Source organism: Heptranchias perlo, chromosome 1, assembly GCF_035084215.1.
Source record: "Heptranchias perlo isolate sHepPer1 chromosome 1, sHepPer1.hap1, whole genome shotgun sequence".
Lineage (NCBI taxonomy): Eukaryota > Metazoa > Chordata > Chondrichthyes > Hexanchiformes > Hexanchidae > Heptranchias > Heptranchias perlo.
This window is the reverse complement of record NC_090325.1, coordinates 162,304,772-162,325,215: the sequence shown is the minus strand read 5'-3', so window position 1 is coordinate 162,325,215 and position 20,444 is coordinate 162,304,772. Positions and strand designations below refer to the sequence as shown.

The window sequence follows — 20,444 nt, the reverse complement described above, 5'->3', positions numbered from 1 at the left end:
GGAATACTCTCCACTTGCCTGGATGAGTGCAGCCTCCAACAACACTCAAGAAGCTTGACACCATCCAGGACAAAGCAGCCCGCTTGATTGGTACCCCATCCACCACCCTAAACATTCACTCCCTTCACCACTGGCGCACCGTGGCTGCAGTGTGTAGCATCCACAGGATGCAGTGCAGCAACTCGCCAAGGCTTCTTCGACAGCACCTCCCAAACCCACGACCTCTACCACCTATCAGAACAAGGGCAATCGGCACATGGGAACAACACCACCTGCACATTCCCCTCCAAGTCACACACCATTCCGACTTGGAAATATATCGCTGTTCCTTCATCGTCACTGGGTCAAAATCCTGGAACTCCCTACCTAACAGCACTGTGGGAGGACCTTCACCACACGGACTGCAGCAGTTCAAGAAGGCGGCTCACCACCACCTTCTCAAGAGCAATTAGGGATGGGCAATAAAAATGCTGGCCTTGCCAGCGATGCCCACATCCCATGAACAAATAAAAAAGTTACACATTCTATTATGGATTTATATCAGCGACATTTGAGAAATTGTGGTATGTGAACAATTCGACGGTTCATAGATAGAGTGAACAGTGCGGATTTTGAAATCTACTTTCTCTGGCACTGTAAAAATTTACTCTGCTCGAATTCATATAAGTTTTGATTAGCAAGGGAGTCAAAGGATTTGGGGAAAAGGCTGGAAAGTGGAGTTGAGGTAAAAATCAGATCAGCCATGATCTCGTTAAATGGCGGAGCAGGCTTGAAGGGCCAAAAGGCCTGCTCCTGCTCCTATCTCTTATGGTCTTATGGCCTTAGACACAGTTGGAGTTTTGGCCTTATAAACAACTGTGTTTGTCACTCAAAACAAAATAAGAAATAACAACACAATAGTGATGAAAATGATTAAATGACTATCTTGATTGCAGCACTAGATCAGAAGTCTGCTAGTTGCATACGAAAGCTGGCATCAACAAATTTAACATCATCACCGAAATAACAAAGAGAGAGGTTACGAGAAATATTTTATACAGAAGGTTTGTTATGCAGAAGAAATTTCTCTGAACCTCTCTCCTCATTCTCTTAGTGATAACTTTAAATTGCTGACCCCTTGTCACTGAGGTCTATTTCCGTCTTTACAGCCTGGGTGGTGGTGATCAGGCCAAATGGATTGTCCGCCCTTTATCGAATCTGTCTGATTTTCATTATATTAGTTTCAATGGAATGAAAATCAGGCCGACTCTATATGGGGATGAAGGCAAGAAGGGGGAAAATTTAAAAAGAGACTGTTAAATGAGCTTGGAACTCATGCTGATGTAATAGAGTCAACATGATCAGAGAAGTTAAAGTCTATAAGAAGTTTAGAAGGACAGCTGGAGGTCACCAGGTATAACAGTCTGTTTTAAAGCAGGAAACAGCTCTGTCAATTTTAGAATTGGAGGTTAATGGATCATTATAGTGAGGGAGACTAGGGCAAAACCAATCCATTATCCTGCAATCTTGCAAATAGGAGGAAGGGCTCGAGGTACTGACTATCCTGTTTGGTATCTCTATTTTGCAACTTGACCCTATCCTTGTCAATCTCAGTCTCCCTGAGTCTTACTTTCTCTTTTTTCTCTGTATTCCTTCCTTTCTTTTTCTTTTTTTCCTTCTCTCCTTTCTTTCTCTCTCCCACTGCACAGGTAATAGAACTGGCAGAACTGCAATGTAATTAATATAGTATAGATTATATGATTGTAAATCATATCTGCTTGTATGTGGTGGAACTGTAAGATTTTGGCTGAACTGGGTTGTTTTGTTGTACTAAAATTCTCTCAGCATACCATAAGCACAAGAGTTCGAGAAATCTCCAGTAGGTGAGCTAAGTTAACTTAGCTTTTGTATTCCACATCATTCTCTCCCCTCCCCCACTGAAATAAAGTATAGGATGCAATTGTTGGAACCAAAAGCAGTTTATTAAAAAAAATACATGTAAATCATTTTTCATACAGAATACAAAGCATGTTTATCTGTAGGCTATTTGCTCGTTACACAAAGCTACTTATAGCTTAATATGATATGAAGCCATGTTCTCAGACTTAAGGCCAAGGAACCACATTAGCTTTATTGCACTATGGTAACACTTTTTGTCCTGTTGCAGAGCTACAAGCAGAGGCAAGGAGAAACAGGATGAGAGAGTAATATAGACCAGGAAAGGAGCAGATTACAAAGATATACATGGTCTTTTCCTCAGTATTATTTGCATGAAAGCAAAGGCTATTCTCCCCTCAAACAACTTTGCCAATCAGTGTCATTCCCTTTGGGTCGCCACCAACTTGCAATAAATCTTGGTAGTATCGAGGAATTGCAGGTTCTCCTGAAACACTCTGCCTCATTACTGATGCTGTCTGTATTATTGATATTAAAATAAGTTGGAGCTCTTTACATACACTTTCCTCCAGTAGTCCAAAGACAGTGTCACAGATTCAACACTGGGAGAAATTTCTCAGAACTATTATTTAATCCATTATTCCTGTCCCTTTACATCTGGGACAATACATGTGCCTTCAACTTTATTTTACAAAAAAAAAACTTAGTTCAACATAACAAATATAACATCTTAAAATCAATTGCAACTTATTAAAAAAAATCTATGGTACTTTCATACAACAACAACAGCTTGCCTTTAACCTAATAAAATTTATAGATATGCCTATGTTATAGGCGAAAATAATCTGAACAGCTAAATTTACTGGGGGCTAAATCGGGCCACGTAGTACCTATTGTGCAGGTGCTACGCAGACTCCTAAGGACCCAAAATGGCAACCAAGACTTCCGGCATGACGTGTGCAGGACGCCATATTGGTAAAGGCTTTTGCGCACGCACACCTAACGAATGCTGGCAGCATGTAAAGTCGGGAGATTATGCGGTAGATCAGTGTGCAATGCTGATTTAAAGGGACAGATGCGATTTTGGAACTCCACGCTCCAGCCAATGTAATGTCTTAACCTTGCAGTAGAACAGGTCTTAAACAGCATGGAGGACCCCCTCCCCACCAGCGCTATTTAAAGGGATCTTGCAGGAGTTACAGATTAGTTGCTGGATTATTGCTTCTACCTGCTGATCCATTTGTACCTGTTTTTGAAGGTCTCCTATACTTGAATACTAGGACTAGGGGATAGAGCCTAAAAATTAGAGCCAGGACTTTTAGGAGTGAAGTTAGGAAACGCTTCTACTCGAAAAGGGTGGTAGAAGCTTGGAACTCTATTCGGCAAATGACAGTTGACGCTAGCTTAATTGTTAATTTTAAATCTGAGATTGGTTAACAAAGTTCTATCAAACGCATTAAAGGATAAGCCCCATATGGAGTTAGGTCACAGATCAACCATGATCTCATTGAATGGCAGAACAGGCTTGAGGGGCTAAATGGCCTACTCCTGTTCCTATCTTCCTATGTTCCTATAATAAAGTTTCAATATTCTATGTGGAATGGGCTGGCTAGCTGACAGCCAACAGCAAGGGCACTGGCGGACTGGGATGGGAATGCTGTCATCCTGAGAGAGGACAGCAGGTTCATGTTCCATGGAGCCACTGCCACTTACTGCCTTCTGTTATGCGCCACCTTCACCTGCAAGAAAGCAGGAAGTGTATCGGTGAGTGTCCTGCAAGATGTTTGGGTGATGTGGCGGTCATGGTTGAATAGCTGCCAGTGTGTGTGTGTGACATTTGAGTTGTGGGTGTGCGGCTTGCAACAGTGGTAATGTGTGAGGGTGAGATGAAGCATCTGCTTGGAAGAGTTGTGTACTGATTGAAAGAGTTCTTTAGTAGGTGGTTGATGGGGAGTGTAGTGCGTGGGGCAGTGGATGCAGCTGGTAGGATATGCCACTTGACAGTTGAACCCATGCACTTCTTCTGGCACTGCATCCATGTTCGTGGTGCTACGCTCCTGGCACTGACCTCGTCCCCTACTGCCTCGGAAGCATATGTCTGGAGGGCCTTTTGCCCCCTTGCGGATAGGATACCCCTTCTGTCCACCTCCTGCACTGAGGCCTCTAGTACATCATCAGAGAATCTTGGTGCATGCTCTCTTTCAGGCTCGGTATAAACTCAGATCAGCAGGGGCTAGCGTGCAGATTGGAGGATGTGGGATGTAGTTGTGAGCAACCGTTATTCAGTGTTTTGAAGGAACTTAACAGTTTGTAAACATGCATCTGTGTTTTACGTGTGCGATTTCTAATCTCCATTCAGACCCATATCATATATTTTGAACATATAGGAATCCTCCTTGAGCAGCCAAGGTGTTGCTCCTTAAAAATTCCAGAGTTCCCATCAGCACCATGCTTCACTATATTGCGGCAGAGATTCACTAGACAGACAGACAGACAGCTCCTGGACATGGGCATACAGGGCATAATTTCAAAGTTTGCAGATGGCTCAGACGTGCGGTAAACCGTGAGGAGGATAGTAATACACTTCAGGAGGACAAAGACAGACTGTGAAAAGAGCAGACACATGGCAGATTCAATTTAACGCAGAGAAGTATGAAGTGATTCATTTTGATAGGAAGAATGAGGTGAGGCAATATAAACTAAATGATAACATTTTAAAGGCAGTGCAGGAACAGAGAGACCTATGGATATACGTACACAAATTTTTGAAGGCGGCAGGACAAGTTGAGAAGGCTGTTAAAAAGACATGAGTGATTCTTGGCTTTATAAATAGAGGCATAAAGTTCAAAAGCATGGAAGTTATGCTAAACTTTTATAAAACACTCGCTGGGCCCCAGTTGGAGCAGTGTCCAATGCTGGGCATCACACTTTAGGAAGGATGGCAAGGCCAGGGAGAGAGTGCAGAGGAGATTTACTAGGATGATACCAGGGATGGTGGACTAGTTATGTGGAGAGACAAGAGAAGCTGGAATTGTTCTGCCTAGTGAACGTTAAGAACATAAGAAATAGGAGCAGGAGTAGGCCAATCGGCCCCTCGAGCCTGCTCCGCCATTCAATAAGATCATGGCTGATCTGACCTCAAATCTAAAGAACACAAGAAGTAGGAGCAGGACCCGGCCACACAGCCCCTGGGCCCTCTCCGCCACCCACAGGGCCTTGACCGATCCGAACTCAGCTTCATGTCCAATTTCCTGCCCGCTCCCCGTACTCCTAATTCCCTTTGCTTCTAGGAAACCGTCTATTTCTGTTTTAAATTTATTTAATGATGTAGCTTAAGGGGAGATTTGATAGTCGTTCAAAATAATGACGGGTTCTGATAGAGTAAATATGGAGATATGGTTTCCAGTAGCAGAAGGGTCGGTAACCAGAGGATATAGATTGAAGGTAATTGGCAAAAGAACCAGAGGCGACATGAGGGAAAACAAAAATTTATGCAGTGAGTTGCAGTGAGTCCCTGCAGAAATTCATCTCCAGTGTATAGGGGGAAAAGGAATGTCTAACTTTGCTGTGTGTGGAAAATTGATGTAAGAACCTAAAATATTTGATTAAATCGCTCTCATTTTATTCGCTCTCACTCCTGATCATGCTGAAAACAGTAAGCTAGAATCATGCTCACCAAGGGCATGACTTCAATTATGCCCACGAAGACCCCTTTTTATTGTGTAAAGCCCAATAAAGACTTGCTTTGTTGCCCTTGTCACAGCTAACTTTAAAAGCCACTACAATGGGGCATGAGCTTTAATTGTCTTGCTCATGACTACATACTGTGCAGAATTTGGTAGGGTATTACGACTTGAGCACCAAAAGCAAAATAAGTTTACCTGGCAGATGCCAGACTAAACCCATTTAAAAATAGGGCAGTAACTTCTCACCAGTTGTACCTAACCTAATTTAACATTACCTATTTATTACATTTTTATTATTCAAAATCTCTGGCAAGTGTAAATACTCTAATACTTAAGAAGCTACTAATGATATCTAGTGGTAAAAAATTAGCATTGAGAGATTATTTTGTCATCAATAAGCACACTCTTCCTCAGATCAATCTGTTCTCTGGTAAATTGAATTTGATTTAATACTTCACTGAATACTAAGCAGCTTCTACTTTGACAATGCCTTAAATAAGAGAAGTACAATACATATTTTGAAAGAGCAGTTCTAGATGTTTTACTACTAGCTTCTGAGAGGCAGAGGCAGCACTACTGTATAAATGATCAACTCTGATAGTCTTCAAATCATTTTATCTTGGCTTTAGGAAAGGAAAAAAAATATTTGAATTAATTACTGATGCAGACATTAATTTTGGAAGGCAGGACAGTTTGATGAAGAGTTTATACTGGAGGTACAATCATGCTTCAAGAATTAAAATCACCTCACTAGAAAGAAATATAGCGCCTTTCACGACCTCAGGACATCCCAAAGCGCTTTACAGCCAATGAAGTACTTTTGAAGCGTAGTCACTGTTGGAATGGAGGAGGCTTTAGTAACTGGTCAACGAATTCCTTCACCCAAGGAGCCTTAGTATCCAAACAGACTTTATGTCCTTTTTTAAGTATGGCACTGAAAGAAGAGTATTTCCATCTTTAGTTACTTGGAATTTTATTTGTGAACATCCTTAGAATTATATTTAAAAAGAATGGGTTCAACCTCTGTGGGGGTTCTCCCAATAGTCCGTTGTAACTTTCGTGGAAGATCTGCAGAAATCTTGAACAATCAATGTATGACATTTTTCCCTCGGAGTTTCTGCGGATCTTCCACCAAAGTTATGGCGAACTATCGGGAGAACCCCCATGAAAATTCAACCCTGAAAAGTTTAAGTAAAATCAACAATTCTTACATGACTTCTGTGTGGCTGCAGCTTGGATTAGTGCGAATGATTTCAATTTCGCTTATGGAATTTATGATCATCTTTCTGGCTTCCTTTTCAATGCACTGACAGCGTGAAATCTCATCCTCGTCTACAGGAGCAGCTGTAAATTGAAGTAGATATTGTAAAAATTTGATCCTTTAATGGTGATGTAAATGTTACATCTATTGTCAGAATCAATAAACATTGAGCTATTTCCCCAACAGTACATGTAACTTGCTTGTAGAGGCCTCATTATTGAGAGCCAGATAATACTTTTGTAATTTGCCCTTTTTTCCCCCTTGCTTGTTATTCATAAACTGACACTATAGCCACAGCCATGGGATCCACAGCCAGTGCCAAAGAAAGGCAGGCTTATGTTTAAGACATCCTGAAAGATACTATATAAGTGTAAGTTCTTTCTTACATCGAGTCTACAGCACAAACAGGCCATTCAACCAATTGGTCTATGCTCCACATGAGCCTCCTCCCATCTCTCTTCATCTCATCCCAATCAGAATACCCTTCTATTCCTTTCTCCCTCGTGTGCTTATCTAGCTTCGCCTTTAATGCATCTATGCAGTTTGCCTCAACTACTCCTTGTGGTAGTGCGTTCCACCTTCTTACCACTCTTTAGGTAAAGATGTTTCTCCTGAATTCCCTATTGGATTTATTAGTGACTATCTTATTATTTATGACCTCTAGTTTTGGACTCCCCACAAGTGAAAACATTTTCTCTACGTCTACCCCGTCAAAACCTATTATCTTAAAGGCCTCTATCAAGTCACCCCTCAGCCTTCTCTTTTCTATGGAAGAGAGCCCCAGCCTGTTCATCCTTTCCTGATAAGACTATCCTTTCGGTTCTGGTATCATCCTTGTAAATCTTTTACACGTTCTCTAATGCCTCTATCCTTTTTATAATATGGAGACCAGAACAGTGCACAGTACTCCAAGTGTGGTCTAACCAAGGTTCTATGAAGGTTTAACCTAACTTCACTGCTGTTCAATTCTAACCCTCCAGAAATGAACCCAAATGCTTGGTTTGCCTTTTTTTAAAAAACAGCCTTATTAACCTGCAATGCTATTTTTAGTGGTTTGTGTATCTGTACCCCGAGATCCCTTTGCTGCTCTACTCCATTTAGACTTAGGGCTAAATTGGGCCTTCCAGCACCCGTTGTTTCAGTGTTATGTTTTTTTTTATTCGTTCATGGGATATGGGCGTCGCTGGCGAGGCCAGCATTTATTGCCCATCCCTAATTGCCCTCGAGAAGGTGGTGGTGAGCCGCCTTCTTGAACTGCTGCAGTCCGTGTGGTGAAGGTTCTCCCACAGTGCTGTTAGGAAGGGAGTTCCAGGATTTTGACCCAGCGATGATGAAGGAACGCCGATATATTTCCAGGTTGGGATGGTATGTGAATTGGAGGGGAACGTGCAGGTGGTGTTGTTCCCATGTACCTGCTGCTCTTGTCCTTCTAGGTGGTAGACCTTGCGGGCTTGGGAGGTGCTGTCGAAGAAGCCTTGGCGAGTTGCTGCAGTGCATGCTGTGGATGGTACACACTGCAGCCACGGTGCGCCGGTGGTGAAGGGAGTGAATGTTTAGGGTGGTGGATACGATGCCAATCAAGCGGGCTGCTTTGTCCTGGATGGTGTCGAGCTTCTTGAGTGTTGTTGGAGCTGCACTCATCCAGGCAAGCGGAGAGTATTCCATCACACTCCTGACTTGTGCCTTGTAGATGGTGGAAAGGCTTTGGGGAGTCAGGAGGTGAGTCACTCGCCGTAGAATACCCAGCCTCTGATCTGCTCTTGTAGCCACAGTATTTATATGGCTGGTCCAGTTAAGGTTCTGGTCAATGGTGACCCCCAGGATGTTGATGGTGGGGGATTTGGTGATGGTAATGCCGTTGAATGTCAAGGGGACTCTCTCTTGTTGGAGATGGTCATTGCCTGGCACTTGTCTGTCACAAATGTTACTTGCCACTCATGAGCCCAAGCCTGGATGTTGTCCAGGTCTTGCTGCATGCAGGCTCGGACTTCTTCATTATTTGAGGGGCTGCAAATGGAACTGAACACTGTACAATCATCAGCGAACATCCCCATTTCTGACCTTATGATAGAGGGAAGGTCATTGATGAAGCAGCTGAAGATGGTTGGGCCTAGGATACTGCTGAACATCCAAGATGGAGTCTTGGATGCACACGCTTCTAGCGTGATGTGTGCCAGACGCCATCTTGGTAAAGGGTTTAGTGCATGCGCAAATAACGGACACCAGCAGCATGTAAAGTAAGGAGAAAATGGATACAATCAGTATGCAATGCTAATTTAAAGTTATAGAGAGACCATTTTGGGGCTTAGTGTGTTGACCCTGCTGGTTAAAAGTGTGAATGTCATTCATTCCACATGGCAATGCTGATTTGGAACTCTGTTTTCAAATGAGTGCGGAAGTCGGACGAACGTCTCGTCCTGCTTGCGATGGAAGCACCGGGCGTGGGTTAATCATGGATTGCGATACCCGCGCCTGGTTTCAGGCCCTATCCAATTTAACCCCCAAATAAGAACATAAATAGGAGCAGGAGTAGAAGTAGGCCATATGGCCCCTTGAGCCTGCTCTGTCTTTCAATCAGATCATGGCTGATCTTCAACCTCAAATTATCCAAGTAGCATGTATTGTTCCTGCCAAAATGCACCACCTCTCACTTATCTATATTGAAATTAATTTGGCATTTACACATCCATTCTGCAGGCTTATTAATGTCTTATATTTTGCACACTTTGTATTAGCTACACCCCCTCATTTGGTGTCATCTGCAAATTTTGAAATTGTACTTCCGATTCCAGAGTCCAAATTGTTAATGTAAATTGTGAACAGCACCGATCCCTGTGGAACACCACTTCCTACCTTTTGCCGTCTGAGTAGCTACTTTTAATGCCTACTCTGTTTTCTGTTTTGTAGCCAGCTTTGCTATCCATTCTGCTACCTGCTCCCGACTCCAAATGCTCTGACCTAGACTACAATGCAGTATCTTATCGAAGGCCTTTTGAAAATCAAAATATATTACATCTACTACATTACTCTTGTCTACTGTTACTTCAAAGAATTCAATAAGATTGGTCAAGCATGATTTTCCCCTCTTGAAATCTGTGCTGATTTACTCTTATATTGTCAGTTTCTAGATTTTTTTAATGCATCTTTGAGAAAAGATTCTATTATCTTTCCTACCACCGATAAGCTAACTGGTCTATAGTTCCCTAGACTTGTTCTAGTGCCCTTTTTAAATATAGGAATCACATTAGCTATCAGCTGGTCTTCTGGCACTTTTCCCTTTTCTAATGATTTTTTAATCTCTTCCCTAACTTCTTTTTAATGTGTGGATGCAATCCACCTGGGCCAGGGGGTTTATCATCTCTAAGTTTGATTAGCTTATAAATTATCTCCCCCTTTCGATCTTAAATGTCTTGATACTTTTTTTGATCTCTTCTAGTGTTTTGTTAATCTCCCTGGTAAATACTGAGCCAAAGTAACTATTCAATATTTCTGCCATTTTGCTGTCATTACCAGAGTTTATGTTTTGCATCCCTTCATGATCCTATCCTTATCCCAATTTCATAGTATCATGGTAGGTACAGCACAGGATAAGGCCATTCAGCCCATCATGCCTGTGCTAGTTCTTTGAAAGAGCTATCCATTAAGTCTCATTCCCCTGTTCTTTCCCCATAGCCCTGTAAATTTTTTCCCTCCTTCAAGTATTTATTCAATTTCCTGTTGAAAGTTACTCTTGAATCTGCTTCCACCACCCCTTCAGGCAGTACGTTCCAGATCATAACTCAATCATAAAATGGTTACAGCACGGAAGGAGGCCATTTGGCCTGTCGAGTCTGTGCTGGCTCTCTGCAAGATCAATCCTGCTCTTTCTCCGTAGCCCTGCAATTTTTTCCCCTTCAAGTACTTATCCAATTCCCTTTTGAAGGCCATGATTGAATCTGCTTCTGGCAGTGCATTCCAGATCACAACCACTTGCTGTGTAAAGAAGTTTTTCCTCATGTCGCCTTAGATTTAAGGTGATTGGCAAAAGAACCAATGTCCTCTGGTTTCTGACCGTTCCACCAATGGGAACAGTTTCTCTCTACTCTGTCTCGACCCTTCATGATTTTGAATACCTCTGTCAAATCTCCTCACAACATTCTCTGCTCGAAGGAGAACAACTCACTGCATCAAAAAATGATTCCTCATTTAAGGTGATCTTTTACTGATCACCTTAAATCTGTGTTCACTGGTTACTTCTGCCACTGGAAATGGTTTCTCCTTATTTACTCTATCAAAACCCTCCATGATTTTGAACACCTCTACCAAATCTCCCTCTAATCTTCTCTGTTCTAAAAGAATAACCCCAGCTTCTCCAGTCTTTCCACATAACATTTGTTATTTATGGGTCTGTAGGATACTTTATTTCTTTTTATATTCCTTGATAATTTCATTTCATGGTTCCTCTGCTTTCCTAATTGTTTTTTTGACTTTGTATTCCCTTTTATCATCCTCTCCTTTATTTTCTATGCACTTAGAGTATGTCTTTTTCTTTAAAAGTTTCAATTTTACCCTGATTTCTATTCACCCATGGTGTTTGTTCTTTAACATAAAAAGGAATATACTTCTCCTGAACTCTATTGATCACTGTTTTAAATATTATCCACTGCTGTTCTATTTCTTCGTCTGTCAAAATTTTTCTCCAGTTTACCTTCCCGAGTTCCTTTCCCATCCCCTCAAAATTAACTTTTTTCCCCAATCTATTACTTTGGTCTGTCTTACAAATGTCTTTCTCAATCATTATTTTAAACTTGATTATGTTATGATTGTTATTGTCTAGATGTTCCCATACACTTACTGGTCATAGTCAGAGAGTTATACAGCACGGATAGAGGCCCTTCGGCCCATCGTGTCCGCGCCGGCCATCAAGCCCTGTCCAATCTAATCCCATATTCCAGCATTTGGTCCGTAGCCTTGTATGCTATGGCATTTCAAGTGCTCATCCAAATGCTTCTTGAATGTTGTGAGGGTTCCTGCCTCCACAACCCTTTCAGGCAGTGAGTTCCAGACTCCAACCACCCTCTGGGTGAAAGAGTTCTTTCTCAAATCCCCTCTAAACCTCCCGCCTTTTACCTTGAATCTATGTCCCCTTGTTATAGAACCCTCAACGAAGGGAAAAAGCTCCTTAGTATCCATCCTATCTGTGCCCCTCATAATTTTGTACACCTCAATCATGTCCCCCCTCAGCCTCCTCTGCTCCAAGGAAAACAAACCCAATCTTCCCAGTCTCTCATCATAGCTGAAGCGCTCCAGCCCTGGTAACATCCTGGTGAATCTCCTCTGCACCCTCTCCAAAGCGATCACATCCTTCCTGTAGTGTGGCGACCAGAACTGCACACAGTACTCCAGCTGTGGCCTAACCAGTGTTTTATACAGCTCCATCATAACCTCCTTGCTCTTATATTCTATGCCTCGGCTAATAAAGGCAAGTATCCCATATGCCTTCTTTACCACCTTATCCACCTGTTCCGCCGCCTTCAGGGATCTGTGAACTTGCACACCAAGATCCCTCTGACCCTCTGTCTTGCCTAGGGTCCTCCCATTCATTGTGTATTCCCTTGCCTTGTTAGTCCCTCCAAAGTGCATCACCTCGCACTTTTCCGGGTTAAATTCCATTTGCCACTGTTCCGCCCATCTGACCAACCCATCTATATCGTCCTGCAGACTGAGGCTATCCGCCTCGCTATTTACCACCCTACCAATTTTTGTATCATCAGCGAACTTACTGATCATACCTTTTACATTCATATCCAAGTCGTTAATGTAGACCACAAACAGCAAGGGACCCAGCACCGATCCCTGTGGTACCCCACTGGCCACAGGCTTCCAGTCACAAAAACAACCTTCGACCATCACCCTCTGCCTTCTGCCACTAAGCCAGTTTTGTATCCAAAGTGCCAAGGCACCCTGGATTCCATGGGCTCGTACCTTCTTGACCAGTCTCCTGAGCGGGACTTTATCGAAGGCCTTACTGAAATCCATGTATACCACATCCACTGCGTTACCCTCATCCACACGCCTAGTCACCCCCTCAAAAAATTCAATAAAATTAGTCAGACATGATCGTCCCTTGACAAAGCCATGTTGACTATCCCTGATTAATCCTTGCTTCTCCAAGTGGAGACTAATTTTGTCCTTCAGAATTTTTTCCAATAATTTTCCTACCACTGATGTTAGGCTCACTGGCCTGTAGTTCCCCGGTTTTTCCCTACTCCCCTTCTTGAATAATGGTACTACATTAGCGGTTCTCCAGTCCTCTGGCACATCCCCTGTGGCCAGAGAGGTTCTGAATATATGTGTTAGAGCCCCCGCAATCTCCTCCTTTGCCTCACACAGTAGCCTGGGATACATTTCGTCCGGGCCTGGGGATTTATCCATTTTTAGGCCTGCTAAAACCGCCAATACCTCCTCCCGCTCGATGTTAATATGTTCGAGTATATCACAGTCCCCCTGCCGTATTTCTATGTCTACATCGTCCTTCTCCATAGTGAAAACAGTCCAGACACTTCGTCTGCATGGCTCTTTCTAGTTTTTGTTTATTTGTAATGATTTAATTCTAGGTCTAGATTATATTGGATGGATTTTAGCTTTATTTTAAATTAATTATTCTGAATATTTGTTTATTTATTTATAGTTAAAAATAATGTCTTGTAAATTAAACATTTGGCTTAATTTTGTCAGGCTCTGCCGTTCCTCCCTTTGCACTGGCTATGGTGTCACCTTTTGAAATTTTTCCCTGAGTTTCTTTTTAACTGCTGGGTTGCCACTGGTCTCCTTTTAAACTGCTCCAATTTCCTGCTCATTTGAGCTTCTTTCTATTTATATTATACCTTTCAAAAGAGCTTTACAGCCAATGAAGTACTTTTGAAGTATAGGGGAAACTAACCAATTTGCACACAGCAGGATGCCCCTGCTCTCATTCAAATTCCAGAGGTGAGGTGAGAGTGACTGCCCTTGACATCAAGGCAGCATTTGACCGAGTGTGGCACCAAGGAGCCCTAGTAAAATTGAAGTCAATGGGAATCAGGGGAAAAACTCTCCAGTGGCTGGAGTCATACCTAGCACAAAGGAAGATGGTAGTGGTTGTTGGAGGCCAATCATCTCAGCCCCAGGGCATTGCTGCAGGAGTTCCTCAGGGCAGTGTCCTAGGCCCAACCATCTTCAGCTGCTTCATCAATGACCTTCCCTCCATCATAAGGTCAGAAATGGGGATGTTCGCTGATGACTGCACAGTGTTCAGTTCCATTTGCAACCCCTCAGATAATGAAGCAGTCCGAGCCCGCATGCAGCAAGACCTGGACAACATCCAGGCTTGGGCTCATAAGTGGCAAGTAACATTCGTGCCAGATAAGTGCCAGGCAATGACCATCTCCAACAAGAGAGAGTCTAACCACCTCCCCCTGACATTCAACGGCATTACCATCACCGAATCCCCCACCATCAACATCCTGGGGGTCACCATTGACCAGAAACTTAACTGGACCAGCCATATAAATACTGTGGCTACGAGAGCAGGTCAGAGGCTGGGTATTCTGCGGCGAGTGACTCACCTCCTGACTCCCCAAAGCCTTTCCACCATCTACAAGGCACAAGTCAGGAGTGTGATGGAATACTCTCCACTTGCTTGGATGAGTGCAGCTCCAACAACACTCAAGAAGCTTGACACCATCCAAGATAAAGCAGCCCGCTTGATTGGCACCCCATCCACCACCCTAAACATTCACTCTCTTCACCACCGGCGCACTGTGGCTGCAGTGTGCACCATCCACAGGATGCACTGCAGCAACTCACCAAGGATTCTTCGACAGCACCTCCCAAACCCGCGACCTCTACCACCTAGAAGGACAAGAGCAGCAGGCACATGGGAACAACACCACCTGCACTTTCCCCTCCAAGTCACACACCATCCCGACTTGGAAATATATCGCCGTTCCTTCATCGTCGCTGGGTCAAAATCCTGGAACTCCCTTCCTAACAGCACTGTGGGATAACCGTCACCACACGGACTGCAGCGGTTCAAGAAGGTAGCTCACCATCCCCCTTCTCAAGGGCAATTAGGGATGGGCAATAAATGCTGGCCTCGCCAGCGATGCCCACATCCCGTGAACGAATAAAAAAAAATGCTGAAATCTTATATGTCCACCTGAGAAGGCAGACATCTCATCCGAAAGTAGGCACCTCAGACAGTACAGCACTCCCACAGTACTGCACAGAAGTGTCAGCCCAAATTATGTACTCAAGTCTCTAGAGTGGGGCTTAAACCCCAATTCAGAGGTGAGAGCACTGTGCCAAGGCTGACACTTTGTCAACGAACATTATCAGGAGACAACATATGAAGGTTATTTTTGCAAAGGCTCCACTCCTGATATGGATTCTTACTAGACAGGACAAGTTGGGGATGAGCTGTAACACCAGTTCTGATTCTTAAAAGCAAACAGCATTCCTCAAGGAACTTAATTATCCTGGAGCAGAGTTACTGCAGAGTTCTGAAATACATCTTAAGAGGCTAAAGGAGCTCACCCTGTTCTTAGAAAGAGAAACCTGAAATGGGAGGTATGATCCAAGTATTAAAAAGGACACTTATTGTAGATGATGATTAGAATATAATGATATAGGACCACACAAATAGGAATCTTAATTTCTTCTCAATATGCCAGTCTATTCCATAATTTGTCTTAGTGAATTAATTTTCACATTTAGTGGAACAGAATTGATCAGATTTAGCAAAGAGTAAATGGACATGATACGTGTAAAGGCAGGAATACAAAAATAATGAGTTGATTCTTTACAAAGGTGAAATGATGGAGACCAGCTGAAAGGTCACTTCTTGTTCCTATATTATATTCTAATATAGAATTTGAATATGGAGATAATGAATACGTTGCAAAAAGAGAGACTACAATTCACAACTATAAATCACATGCTGACTATAAGTTTTCTTATTGACAGGCAGGATAGATTCAGTGTTGCTCACCTCTTCTGGATTTTAATGATAGTATTTGTGAATTCATTGTTAACAAGTGTTCAACTGTGAAAGTTGACAGTTTCACACCAATACACAAGACTAATTTCAATTATATTATATTGCAGCTATTATTGTTTTCACAAACTGATTATCCGTGTCAGAATGTCAAAAGGACTCAACTCCTGACTTGCAACAAGTCAGAAACATAAATAAAGCTGTTTTTGTAAATACTGATGTCCTGCCTTTAAGTACCTCATTAAACACTCATGTTTATTTAGTAAGGCTCAGGCTTTGGGCATAGCATAAAATCATTGCACAATCACAATGTTTTCTGTTTAGTTTCCAGTCTGGACAGCTCATAGTAAATGGTTCAGTCCTGAACTGGAAAAATGTTGAAAATGTTAGTCAGGTCAGTTAACATTATAAGGCCTGTGCTTCTGTTGAGCAAGGCTTTACAATGGGAGTGCATGATCACTGAATTTGTCCTATTTCTCCATCCACTGTTTGTTCAGTTTTCTACATTTAAACCTGACCATTTGTTAATCTTTGATCTGATCTTAATGCGCATGTTACAAAATACATTGATGGTACCCTTTATAATTTTGAAGACAGATATTGGCAATCCATGTAAGAGACTCTTAGGGTATCATTATAAAATAGGTATAATCCTCAGACCCTTCTGAAGAATGTGACTGGGAGCTGGCAGACCAGGGTGCCAGCTCACGAGAGGAGGATGCTGCCAATGTAGCAGTGGAGGAGGTAATGGTAATATTGGATAGGATAAAAAAAGGTACTTAAAAGATTGACAGTACTCAAAGTAAAAAAAAGTGACCTGGTCCAGATGGGATGCATCCCAGGTTATTGAGGGAAGGGCAGAAATTGCAGAGGCTCTGGCCACGTTCTTCCAATCCTCCTTTGATATGGGGATGGTGCCAGAGAACTGCAAATGTTACCCCCCCATTCAAAAAAAGGGGGAAAGGGATAAATACAGGCCAATCAGCCTAATATCAGTGTTGGGGACACTTTTAGGGACAATAATCCGGCACAAAATTAATTGGCACTTGGAAATGTATCGGCTAATAAATGGAAGTCAGCATAGATTTGTTAAAGGAAAATCATGTTTGCCTAACTTGATTAAGTTCTTTGATGAAGTAACAGAGGGTTGATGAAAGCAGTGAAATTGATATGTGGAATTCCAAAAGGCATTTGATAAAGTACCACATAATAGACTTGTAAGCAAAATTAAAGCCCATGGGGTTAAAGGGACAGTGGCAGCGTGGATTCAAAAATCTGCTAAGGGACAGAAAGTAGAGTGTTGTGGTGAATGGTTGTTTTTCCAGACTGGAGGGAAGCATACAGTGGTGTTCCCCAGGTGTCAGTATTAGACCATTGCTCTTTGATATATTAATGACCTGAACTTGGGTATAATTTCAAAGTTTGCAGAAGACAAAACTCGAATGTAGTAAACAACGTGGAAGATAGTAACAGACTTCAGGAGGACCTAAGACAGACGGGTGAAATGGCCAGATACATGGCAAATGAAATTTAATGCAGAGAAGTATGAAGTGATACATTTTGGTAGGAAGAATGAGGAGAGGCAATATAAACTAAATGGTACAATTTTAAAGGGGGTGCTGGAAAAGAGACCCCTGGGGGGTGCATATACACAAAAAGGTATCAGGACAAGTTGTGAAGGCTGTTTAAAAAAAAAGCACATGGGATCCTGGGCTTTATTAATAGAGGCATAGAGTACAAAACTAAGGAACGTCTGATAAACCTTTATAAAGCACTGATTAGGCCTCAGATGGTGTATTATGATCAATTCTGGGCACCACACTTTAGGAAGGATGTCAAGGCCTTAGAGGGTGCAAAAGAGATTTACTAGAATGGTTCCAGAGACCAGGGACTTCATTTCTGCAGAGAGACTGGAGAAGCTGGGGTTGTTCTCCTTAGAGCAGAAAAGGAGAAGAGGAGATTTGATAGAAGTGTTCATAATCATGAACTGTTTTGATAGTAAATGAGGAGAAACTTTTTCCCAATGGCAGAAGCGTCAATAACCAGAGGACACAGATTTAAAGTGTTGGCATAAGGAGACCACATGAGGAAACTTTTTATGAAAAAACACAATTGTTATGATCTGGAATGCACTGCCTGAAAGGGTGGGGGAAGCAGTTTCAATAATAACTTTCAAAAGGAAATTGGATAAATACAAAGTGAAAAAAAATTACAGGGCTATGGAGAGCAGAGGGGAGGAGTAGGACTAATTGGATAGCTCTTTCAAAGAACCAGCACAGGCACAATGGGCCAAATGACCTCCTTCTGTGCTGTAATATAAATTAAGTGCACATAATATTCAAAGCAATTTACTTTCTTTTATAGCATCTTATCACATTCTCAAGGCATCTCATCCTCAGGGCAGCCCAAAGCACTTTACAATCAATCGATTAATTTTGAAGTGCAGGTATGTAGGTAAATACAGCAGCCAGTTTACACACTGCACTGAATTGAATGACCAGTTAATCTATTTTGGTGGTGTGTGTTGAGGGAGAAATATTGGAAAGGACAGAGAACACCCCACACTTTGATTAGTAAGATGAGATCTTTTTCATCCATTTGATCAAGCAGGCTTGGTTTAACACCTCATCTGAAATATGGCACCTATTATAATGCAGCACTCCTCAGTAGTGTACTAAATAATCAGCCTAGATTATGTATTCAAGTCCAGAGATGACTTTAAACCACTACCTTCTGACTCAGACAAGAATATTCCAACTAAGCCAAGCTCATACTTAATGAAGACAGTAAATTGCAAGGTGCAAGATATTTCTCTTACCCTCAGTGAAAGCTGCACAAAGTCCAAGCAGCACCAGAATTGTGGCACCAACTCTGCAGTTCATTCTTGCACTCAAATCTTGCTTTATCTATCTGATTCACTTTGTCTGGTTCTTTCTTTGTGCCTCTTCCTTGCTTAAGACCTGTATTTATATCTTAAAGCTGAAGCACTTTGGGTTGGCTAAAATAAGGATTATGCAATCACAGCAAGAAGTATTGGTGCAAGTAGAAAGCACTGATAACAATGAGATAATAAATTAGGAAATTAAAGCTTCAGAGTGGGTGGTGTCAAAATTTGCAGATGAAACCAAAATAGGTGGCATAGTTAATTCTTTAGAAGAAAAGGAATAATAAGATGGGATATAGGCTAAAAAGTGGCAAATGGAATTCAATGTCAGTAAGTGAGAGGTGTTGAATTTTGATAAAGAAAATTAAGAGCAATAATTTTACTCTGACTGGAAGTAGGCTCAATGCTGTGGAAGAGGAGAGAGATTTAGGGGTACAGGGTCACAGGACTTTAAAGGCAGCACCTCAGGTTCATAAGGCCATAAAAATACAACTAGGATTCTAGGTTTTAATCACAAGATTTAGAGTATATAAGTCAAGTGGTAATGATTGCCTACATAAAGCCTTAACAAGACTATTTAGAGTACTTGTGCAGTATTGGAAAGATAAATGAGACTTTAGCAAGGGTACAACACAGATTTGTGAGGATGCTGCTTGGTATGAGGAAATACAAATACAAAAGGAAAACTTGACATATTGTGTTTACTTCATTAGAAATATGGGGCGATGTGACAGAAATGTTGAAAATGATGAAAGGATGGAATAGAGTAGATAGACACAGATCATTAGCAGTAGTTGAGGGATGTAAAACAAGGGGCCATAGATGCAAGCAATTCTCACACACACACACACACACTCACTCACTCTCTCTCCCAGAATAGGATAACACAGTTTCACAGTTCTGCCACCTCAATCTCTTTCATGCAACAAACAATAGTCCTTCACCAATGCATACCACATTTCTTTTAATTCACCCCACACAAAGTCACACTACAGTACCCTTGGCAATGCCCAGTACATTTTCCCAGTCCCAGGCTCTTTCAGCTCATCAGCTTCTTTACAGGTCTCAGAGCCAAGGCCAGCCTCAGCTGCTTTCTAGCTTCCACTTTGGGCTATGTTTAGGGGGCACTGTCATAGCAGCAGCCCTGTTTCTCTTGTGGGCCGGTCTCCACTCACTCCAGCCTTAATTACTTCTTAAAGGTGAAGTCTCTAAAAGGGCCCTACTCCTCCTCCTAAAGTGGAGATTTCTTAAACGGACCACACCCCTACTTGGGGATCAGGACTCTCAGTTACTCTGCTACACATTCAGCATAGAGCCATCGGCTCTCGTGGCCTGTGTCATGAGGCAGCATGCCCTGTAGAGGGCATATAGTACTCCCCTGAGCTGACCCGGCTCCATGCCCAATAGTTGCCTTCTAAAAAATGTCACCAAGTTTTTGCCGCCCACATTCATATGCCACATGGACAGTCCCTTCGGCTATTTCAAAGGCCATTGATGCAGCGTCCGAGTTTTCAACTTTTTCTTCTCGTGCGAACTCTGGCATCTCCATTTCACAGGAGTCCTCATGCTATATATTCCCCATGGAAATTTCCCGGTCGTGTCTGGCGCCTTGTATTTCTGGTGTAACCACCTTTTTGCGAAAGGACACGATCGGACCTGCTGATCACTTCGCCTTTCCAGCCTTCTTCTCAGTAAAGGACTCTTCTTCATTCTATCTCTCTC

The 20,444-nt window shown here is 42.3% G+C and overlaps 1 protein-coding gene across 1 annotated transcript; it reads right to left on the bottom strand.

The window, feature by feature from the left end:
• Positions 1-1,939: 1,939 nt before the first annotated feature.
• On the bottom strand, positions 1,940-18,781 carry LOC137327357 (interleukin-8-like). The gene is made up of 3 exons (XM_067993070.1): positions 18,657-18,781; positions 6,773-6,905; positions 1,940-6,495 (listed from the first exon to the last, which is right to left on the bottom strand). Exons 1-3 carry the CDS (start codon positions 18,718-18,720, stop codon positions 6,393-6,395), a joined length of 300 nt encoding a protein of 99 aa, XP_067849171.1. The 5' UTR covers positions 18,721-18,781; the 3' UTR covers positions 1,940-6,392.
• Positions 18,782-20,444: the final 1,663 nt, after the last annotated feature.

Coding starts and splice junctions, on each gene's coding strand:
- LOC137327357 (XM_067993070.1), bottom strand. CDS start 18,720: ATGAACTGCAGAGTTGGTGCCACAATTCTGGTGCTGCTTGGACTTTGT. Junction 6,906..18,656: donor TTGTGCAGCTTTCACTGAGG/GTAAGAGAAATA, acceptor TTCAATTTACAG/CTGCTCCTGTAGACGAGGAT. Junction 6,496..6,772: donor TGCAGCCACACAGAAGTCAT/GTAAGAATTGTT, acceptor CTCTTCTTTCAG/TGCCATACTTAAAAAAGGAC.